The sequence below is a fragment of the Oryza brachyantha genome, chromosome 4, assembly GCF_000231095.2.
Source record: "Oryza brachyantha chromosome 4, ObraRS2, whole genome shotgun sequence".
Classification (NCBI taxonomy): Eukaryota; Viridiplantae; Streptophyta; class Magnoliopsida; order Poales; family Poaceae; genus Oryza; species Oryza brachyantha.
In genome coordinates this window covers 19326944-19336435 of record NC_023166.2, presented here as the reverse complement: position 1 = coordinate 19336435, position 9492 = coordinate 19326944, and the positions used below count along the sequence as shown (strand labels likewise).

At 46.9% G+C, this 9492-nt stretch overlaps 1 protein-coding gene across 1 annotated transcript; it reads left to right on the top strand.

Moving 5' to 3' along the window:
- Positions 1–264: 264 nt before the first annotated feature.
- LOC102705718 (beta-D-xylosidase 4) lies at positions 265–9237 on the top strand. Its single transcript, XM_040523382.1, has 7 exons — positions 265–847; positions 4245–4535; positions 6297–6466; positions 6579–6676; positions 7385–7732; positions 7830–8246; positions 8332–9237. The coding sequence occupies exons 1-7, from the start codon at positions 428–430 to the stop codon at positions 8901–8903; spliced, it is 2316 nt and encodes a 771-aa protein (XP_040379316.1). The 5' UTR covers positions 265–427; the 3' UTR covers positions 8904–9237.
- The last annotated feature ends 255 nt before the right edge of the window (positions 9238–9492 follow it).

Sequence of the window (9492 nt, the reverse complement as noted above, 5' to 3'; positions counted from 1 at the left end):
TCTCTGAGTTTTACACATTGCCTTCATCAACTTTCTCACGGAGTTTTGTTGAGCCTGACAAGCAGAAAGCCAACAGATTTGTATCACGAGTGCTGGTGCACTGTTCTTGCCTGAGCAGAAGAAGGCAGGCAGATTGGAGAAGTGGTGAAACATCAGATGGTTCCAAGAATCGGCTCACGGTCACGGGCTCGGTAGAAAACACACACACAAAATAAAACACAGCGGAGTGCAAGGCAAGGGACGCTGCAGAGCAAGCAAAAAAGAGAGGCTTTTTAGCTCGCGTCGCGCCGCGGCGTCCCTGTCACGGGCCGCGCCCTCGCCAGCTGCTCTCACACACACTCGCAGCAACCACCGCTCGCCGCGGCGGTCTATATATCGGCAGTGGCAGGAGCTAGGTAGGAGCAGGGGGGAGAGGTTGTCTACGGGCATGGCGATGGCGGCGGCGGCGGCGGCGAGGGGGGTCTTGGCGGTGGTGGTTGCGGTGGCGGTGTTGTGGGGCGGTAATGTGGCGAGGGCGCAGACGCCGGTGTTCGCGTGCGACGCGTCGAACGCGACGGTGGCCGGGTACGGGTTCTGCGACCGGTCGAAGAGCGCGGCGGCGCGGGCGGCCGACCTGCTCGGCAGGCTGACGCTGGCGGAGAAGGTTGGGTTCCTGGTGAACAAGCAGGCGGCGCTGCCGCGGCTGGGCATCCCGGCGTACGAGTGGTGGTCCGAGGCGCTGCACGGCGTCTCCTACGTCGGCCCCGGCACACGGTTCTCGCCGCTCGTCCCCGGCGCCACCAGCTTCCCGCAGCCCATCCTCACCGCCGCCTCCTTCAACGCCTCCCTCTTCCGCGCCATTGGCGAGGTCAGCAACACCTCCAATCTCCCCCTCTCCCTCTCCCCCTCTCCACTGTTCATACTTCACATACTCTTTTCATGGCGTCTTCGATCTGCATTGCGGTAAAGATCGCGTCTTTCTGCCTCTGCGCAACCTGCATTGCGATCCCACGGCCGCGTTTGGTGCGATTTGACGGTGAGCTCTCGTGGTGCGGAGTTGGTGGTGGGGTTGGGGGATTCGGTGCAGGGTTTGATGAGAATGTTGTGCCTTGCCTTTTCTTTTCTTCTTCCTCCTCTTCTTCTTTTCGCCCATGCAATGTGGCAAGCAAGCCACGGAAAGCCGCACAAGCGCGTCAAAGATAATACCATTCCTCTTGGGTTTCTTTTCATTCGCCGCCGCCGTCTGATTCGCCGGTGCAGTGCAGACCGCGCATTTACGCTGCTGCAAAGCTAGTAGGAGTAGTACACCAGGTTAAAAGAAGCGCCGTAACAATATGTAAATTTTGCCTAGAATCTACTGTAGCTAGCACACTTTCGTGGTGACAGTATGGTGAAAGTTAGGCACGTTTTACTAGGCTGAAACGCCAAAGCAATGGCGACATGCAGCGTAAAAAACGTACTACTACTACTATACTAACAGAAGATAGCCACTGATAATTCACAATTAGGCCTTGTTTAGTTCCTAAATTTTTTTTCTAAAAACATCCCATTAAATCTTTTGGACACCTAAATAAACCATTAAATATAGATAAATCAAAAAACAAATCGCACAGTTACGAAAGAATCTTTTGAGCTTAATTAGAAAGTGATTAGCCATAAGTGCTACAGTAATCAAAATGTGCTAATGACGGATTAATTAGGCTCAGAAAATTCGTCTTTTCGGTTTCTAAACGGAATCTGAAATTTGTTTTGTAATTAGACTATGTTTAATACTTCAAATATCTATCCGATAACTTGATGTGATGTTTTTTTTAAAAAAAATTACAAACTAAATACCACCTTGGTACATTTCGATTTGCATGTCATGTCACTCATATGGGTGAAGGAGAAGAATGTGTGTGAACATAGCCAGTATGGTACATTGCTCAAGCAACAGTAGCGATGCAACGCACCTAGGACTAGGAGTATGCTGCTATGCATGGCTGTGCTACGCCGTCCAAGATTTACGCAGGATATGCTGTGTCCCTTGTCACGGGCGTTTTGTACGTAGCAGCGGCGCCGCGAACACGTGGGTAGGGTGGATAACAGGCCGGCTCGGCTCGGCTCGGCTCGGCTCGATCTGACTCGTTAAGATAACGAGTTGGCTCGGCTCGGCTCGTTATCGTAACGAACTAAGAACACAGCTCGACTCGGCTCGTTAGAAAGCTCGAGCTGGCTCGTTAGGCTCGCGAGCCGTGCATGAAAAGTTAACTTAAACAATTTTTCAATAGATTATACAAGCAAATTTTCAGTTCAAACATGCAAATCATATGAAATTATATCTAAATATTAAAGTTTGAACCAACAAATCACATGGCGAACCTATAAGGTATTAAACATATGCTTTTCGGGGTGGAATCAATGAATGCCGGCAAATCGTGTATCTTTGGTCTAGCTCTTTAGGTTCGCGAGCAGCTCACGAGCCAGCTCGAGCTGGCTCGTTATCTCTAACGAGCTAAAATGCTAGCTCGGCTCGTTAAAAAAAATGAAACGAGCCGAGCCGAGCCGAGTTTGTTACGAGTCGAGCGAGCTAACGAGCTACGAGCTTTCTGTCCACCCCCTACATGTGAGGATCTCGTTCTAGTCTAGGACCTCACTAGAATTTTATCATTCTAGCGTCATATTCATATCATAATTACATATTTCTTATTTTTTTTCTTCGGCTTAGACTTATAAGCTAAAATTTTAAATTAGCTTATAAAAGTTCATTTTGGGATTATATTATAGTTTTTTAATTTAGCTTTTAATTGCTAACAATACGTGTATAAATATTTTATTTATAAATTATTTTTATTTGTAACTATGCTGCCAAATGACCGTCCATTTCTTTAGAAAAGGTAATAACTACATAAAGGGTTAAAAGAACATTTTAGATATGGATTGCTAGTAATGTCACCAAGGACTACAGAGAAAAATGGGTTTAGGCTAGTGACCTTGCTGCAAAGTGCACACACAGAGGCATGAGACATATACAGTCTTTCTCCATGTGTGGATTCAGAGTTTCAGACACTGGCATTTCTTTTCTGCATACAAGATGATACTGTCTCGTGGATTGCATTAATTGGACGCTAGCACGCTAGCACACTGCAGGTTTGCCCCCAATCTGTTGAGGCGTCACTGTCTCATGGGGATTAATTCGGAAATGGGGGCTCAAAAAGCGGATCCATGACATAATCTGATACAACCTGTAGTATTTGAGGCCCCTCCTCTCCGTGCAGCTTTATCAAAGTTCAGCTAATCATCAGCCCCATCGTCACCTAGCTCCTGTCCTCATCGAGTTTGGAAAAGAGTCATCTTTTTTCCCAACTCCCCAAGAACAATGCAGTACTGAATGTAGGATTTTAGTTAGTGCTCATTCACTGGCTAAAATTTGATTGCACTTGGGAATTCAGCTAAAATGGAGTAATCGTAGATTCCCTTGAAACTGGAGACATCTGACCATATTAGGCTTCTCTCAAGAATCCAGCAAGCACGAGACATTTCAGAGTCAGGCTCATCTTTTTCTTAGAGCAAGTTCAATAGTACAGCCAACTACTAGCTCTAATTTATATATAGCCAATTTAATAGCCAATTCATATAATAGTTACCTACAAAACATTAATACATGGTTCCACCTGTCATACACACATTTTGTCTTGGAGCCCGTGTGCAGCTGGCTACAAATTAGTAGCCCACCTCTCTTCTCTCTCCCCTCTTATCTTTTTAAAATATGCTTATAGCTGGCTTATAGCCTGTTATTTTACCTGCTCTTATCTTAGGTTGCACAAACCAAATTATTCGCAGCTTGACCACTGTCTAGCCAGTAGACTACTACTGCAGTACCAGTACTGCTCTTATTTTTGTTGAAAAATCCAGTACTGGAGTACTACTACTGTGGCACAGAGAACATGACGATGCATTGCATTTCTAGGATTAGTCCACGAAACGAAAATTTTAGTTGTTAACGGACGTCGGGTTAAGTTTTTGAACATGAATGAAAAAATTAATTTTTTGCAAGACTAATCTTTTAACCCTAATTAGTTTTTTATCTATATTTAGCGTTCTATATTTTTAGAAAACACTTTTAGGAACTAAACACGACCTTAATTTCCTGTGTGCCCCATTGAACATTTCACGTATTTTTTGAATAGTATGATTCGAACATTTCATTAGCGGGTGAAATGGTTTGATCGGATGAATAACTCTGACACGGATGGAAAACTGTGGCGATGTGTGTTGGAATGAAGGTGGTGTCGACGGAGGCGAGGGCGATGCACAACGTTGGGCTGGCGGGGCTCACGTTCTGGAGCCCCAACATCAACATCTTCCGCGACCCGCGCTGGGGCCGCGGCCAGGAGACGCCCGGCGAGGACCCGCTGCTCGCCAGCAAGTACGCCGTCGGCTACGTCACCGGCCTGCAGGACGCCGGCGGCGGCGGCGGCGGCGGCGCGCTCAAGGTCGCCGCCTGCTGCAAGCACTACACCGCCTACGACGTCGACAACTGGAAGGGCGTCGAGCGCTACACCTTCGACGCTGTGGTAAGCCCGCTTACTGCCCCCTTCCTTGTTTCTTTCGTACTCCTACATTGGTAGCTCATCACCATGGTTGGCTGCTTGGTGGCCAATGGCCATGGCGTCGTGTTCGAGTTGCCATTTTGCACAATTGAATACGCTCTGCTCCCTGCCTGATCGTGTGCCATGCTCGCGGCAGGTGATACTTGTGAGTTAAAGGCTGCTTTCTTTACACCCATCTTCAAACCTATATTCCATGGTTTTCACATTCGTTTTTCGAATTACCAAACTGTTAAAACCATATTTTTCAAAACTTTTTTATATAAATTGTCTAAAATATATCAATCTATTTTTTAAGTTTTTATAGTTAATAATTAATTAATTATATACTAATCCGCTGCTATATTTTGTGCTCTGTTCTGTACCCAACTGCCTAAATGAGCTTAGCTACTTCTCTCGGTCCAAAAATAATGCTGTTTTATTGCTCATCATTTTCTACCCAAATATAGCTATTTCTCCGCTTAGCTTATCTCATCCAATTATGACCATTCTACATTAACTTTTTACCTAAATTCTCTTCTCAATCAGCCGTCAGCTTTATTCGATCGTTCTCACATGCTCTCTTCGTACCCCAAGCCTATCTCTAGAAACGGGAGTGCATATGTTAAAAATTATAGAATCTATCCTATAACTATAAATCTAAATAAATTCTTTCATGCTCAGATTTATAGTACTATGATACATTATATCTGATATTAGTTTTCTATATTTTAGGACGGAGTTAGTAAGTACAGTAGCTCGCTTGCTGTACTGAAACCGCGTAGTACAGGATCGGCTCAGTTCAGTTGGTGTCTTGGTGATTAACCCATGTAGCAGCAAACCAACCTCTCACTTTGGTTTAATTGATGCATCTCCATTTCGCGTAAGTGCCCAACCAATGTCGAGTACTGCCGTTGCCGTTGATTGGACCGTTGGATGATCGTTTTCTCCTGCGAAATGACACCGAGAATATCAGGTAGACGAGCCTCTACGACAAGTTAATTAGCTATACCGCCATACGGGTTACTTTAATTCTCTTTACTTGCTCTTCGTGGCTGAGCAGCTGTGCTTGCTACCTGCACAGTAACATGCTAACTTAATAGTTTTCACCTGAGTATGGTGAACGGTCAAAAATTACGTCGCTTTTGTGTCGTGGTGCAGCTTAATTAAGTTAGATAACCACGGTATACTTAAAACGTTGAATATTTAAATACGGATCCAGGAATGTTTGAACACGTATAGATAAAACAAATTCCGGATTGTTAATTTCCTCATATTCTAGTTGAGTTGTTGCAGTTCCCCGAAATGGCAGATCTTGGCCATGTCTACCTACCAAAGCTCATAAAACAAACCTGCCTTTTGCACCTCCCTGGCAGCGTCCCGGCACTGTTGATGCAGATGATTAGTTTTTCTATTCGCACAAGGACAGAGCACATGCCACATGAGCGGGACCTTTTGCTTTTACGCGTCTTGAATTTGCGAATACTAAGCAGATAAACTAAACAAGTATTGCACCTAACATAATCATGCGTGTCGAATCAGATATCATTCATCAGAATCAGCTTTAGTCCTAAAAAGTTTGTCAATACGATTTGATACTTCCAGCATTTCTGTCATGTTTTACCAAACTGAACTAAAAAACTACAGTAGAAAAAAAAAACAGGTAAAGTGGGAGAAGAGTAGCAATCACCAGTGTGCCCATGTTTCAGTGCTCTTATTCCTGTCCCAATTTATGCTGTGAATTTTCAGGTGTCCCAGCAGGATCTGGACGACACATACCAGCCCCCGTTCAAGAGCTGCGTGATTGACGGCAATGTGGCCAGTGTAATGTGCTCGTACAACAAGGTCAATGGGAAGCCTACCTGTGCAGACAAGGATCTCTTGTCAGGAGTCATCAGAGGGGACTGGAAGCTGAACGGGTCTCTCCTTAAAACACTTTGAGAACTTCAGTCATCTAATGTTTTCAGGGATGAATAGCCTCACCGTGATTCAGCGATCTTGTTCTGAGATGGTGTATGTGGCTTCTTGCAGATACATTGTGTCGGATTGTGATTCGGTTGACGTACTCTACAACAACCAACACTACACCAAGAACCCTGAAGATGCAGCTGCAATCACAATAAAATCAGGTACATTCCTTAGCCACTCACTACCACCTCTAACTATGCATTCCCATGTAGTACAGACAATATGCAGTTGCAGGATTCGATGGTCTAACCTCTGACGAGCTCAAACCGTTCATTTTCCTTTCAACTCAAACTGTCTGGTTTGATTAAGGCGGCTCGTAGCAGATAGGCCATTAGTACGAGTCGAGGTACGCTCTAGCCGTCGAGTTGTTAGGGAGTCTAGTGTAATTGATGTGGTGTTAGCAGCATCTTTAAAGCTTAAGGGACATTGATAACCTGCAGCCTGACCTGACGAAATTATTCGTTGGTGAACGCTGAACCTAAGCTATCATTAGGTAGGGTGCTGGTTTTCAGTTATATTCAAATGTACTGTCACAAGACTGATAAGTGGATTAGTTCCTACTAGTATTTGCCATTCTGTCTGATTTTAGTTTGGCATCATCAATGCTGATTACCACAGGCAAAGCAGACATAATTTTGCTGCAATCTCTCATGTGCCAAACTGTTACATAGCTTTTTATCTTCAAATTTGAGATAATGCTATAACTGTAAGTAGTTACTCCGTACCATGAACCTATTCTCAAGATTTTCGGCAAAATATTGATCAACAGGCCATCTTTGTTCATGCAACTGTGCCACTAACAATTCTTCTGCAGTTCACCTTTCATATTTTTGACATTTTTCCTGATTGGTTTGACCAAATTGTGACAGGGTTGGACCTGAACTGCGGCAACTTCCTGGCGCAGCACACCGTGGCGGCGGTGCAGGCCGGGAAGCTGTCGGAGTCCGACGTCGACAGGGCCGTCACCAACAACTTCATCGTGCTCATGCGGCTGGGCTTCTTTGACGGCGATCCGAGGAAGCTCCCCTTCGGCAGCCTCGGCCCCAAGGACGTGTGCACGTCGTCCAACCAGGAGCTGGCCCGCGAGGCCGCGCGTCAGGGCATCGTCCTCCTCAAGAACACCGGCGCGCTGCCGCTCTCCGCCAAGTCCATCAAGTCCATGGCCGTCATTGGCCCCAACGCCAACGCCAGCTTCACCATGATCGGCAACTACGAAGGTGACAGCGATTCTTAGTTGCTGCCGTTGAGAAGCTAATCTGGTATTCTGATCGATCAAACACTAACGGCTTCAATGCCGGCGATGTCATGGTGCAGGTACGCCGTGCAAGTACACGACGCCGCTCCAGGGCCTCGGCGCCAACGTCGCCACCGTGTACCAGCCGGGCTGCACCAACGTCGGGTGCAGCGGGAACAGCCTCCAGCTCAGCACCGCCACACAGGCCGCAGCCAGCGCCGACGTGACCGTGCTGGTCGTCGGCGCTGACCAGTCCGTCGAGCGCGAGAGCCTGGACAGGACGAGCCTCCTCCTGCCAGGACAGCAGCCGCAACTCGTCTCGGCGGTCGCCAACGCCTCCAGGGGCCCCGTCATCCTCGTCGTCATGTCCGGCGGGCCGTTCGACATCTCGTTCGCCAAGTCCAGCGACAAGATTTCCGCCATTCTTTGGGTCGGCTACCCCGGCGAAGCCGGCGGCGCCGCCCTCGCCGACATCCTCTTCGGATACCACAATCCAAGTGAGTGCATTGCATCTCTGAATTGTTCTCTCAAAAAAACATCTTTTACATGCCAACTTATCATACTGTTTTATCATGAGCTCAGGTGGAAGGTTGCCGGTGACATGGTACCCGGCGTCATTCGCCGACAAGGTCTCGATGACCGACATGCGCATGAGGCCGGACTCGTCGACCGGTTACCCCGGCCGGACGTACCGGTTCTACACCGGCGACACGGTGTACGCCTTCGGGGACGGCCTGAGCTACACAAACTTCGCGCACCACCTCGTGTCGGCGCCGAAGCAGGTCGCCGTGCAGCTGGCAGAAGGCCACGCGTGCTACACCGAGCACTGCCTCTCGGTGGAGGCCGCCGGCGAGCACTGCGAGAACCTGTCCTTCGACGTCCACCTCCGCGTGCGGAACGCCGGCGACGTGGCCGGCCGGCACACCGTGTTCCTCTTCACGTCGCCGCCGTCGGTGCACAACGCGCCGGCGAAGCACCTGCTGGGGTTCGAGAAGGTGTCGCTGGAGCCCGGGCAGGCCGGCGTGGTGGCGTTCAAGGTGGACGTGTGCAAGGACCTGAGCGTCGTCGACGAGCTCGGCAACCGGAAGGTGGCGCTCGGCAGCCACACGCTGCACGTCGGCGACCTCAAGCACACCCTCAACCTGAGGGTCTAGGAAGAAGATTAAACGGGAGATTGCTAATGAGAATGCATTTGATACACGGAGTTGCAATTGGATTCATCGAGAGAATTACGATTTGGCCGTTAGAAATCAGAATTGGTTAAGGGGTTGTAATAAGGACTCCCCGTTGGAGAGAATTGGATCCTCCGGGTGGGTCTTTCGGTGTGGGTGTTCAATTTGATTTATTTGGAGGGTCGATTTAAAAGTTAAAACTGTAATCTTTGGAAGAAATTTCCACAAGTGTAATTGACTGGAAGGGAAATCATCTCATTTTCGTCCATTCCATTCAATTCAAAAATTTGACTGGAAGGGAAACTATCTTCTTTTAGGGTAATATACAATGAATTTGAAGATATATATATATATATATATATATATATATATATATATATATATATATATATATATATATATATATATATATATATATATATATATATATATATATATATATATATATGTGTATGTATGTTTGGATATAAGACTTTATACATAGGTGTAATACTTTCTAGAATTTTAGCAATTTTGTTAGTTGTTGTGTATTTAATGCGCACGAAAAACTTATATATGTGGGCCGCGTGAT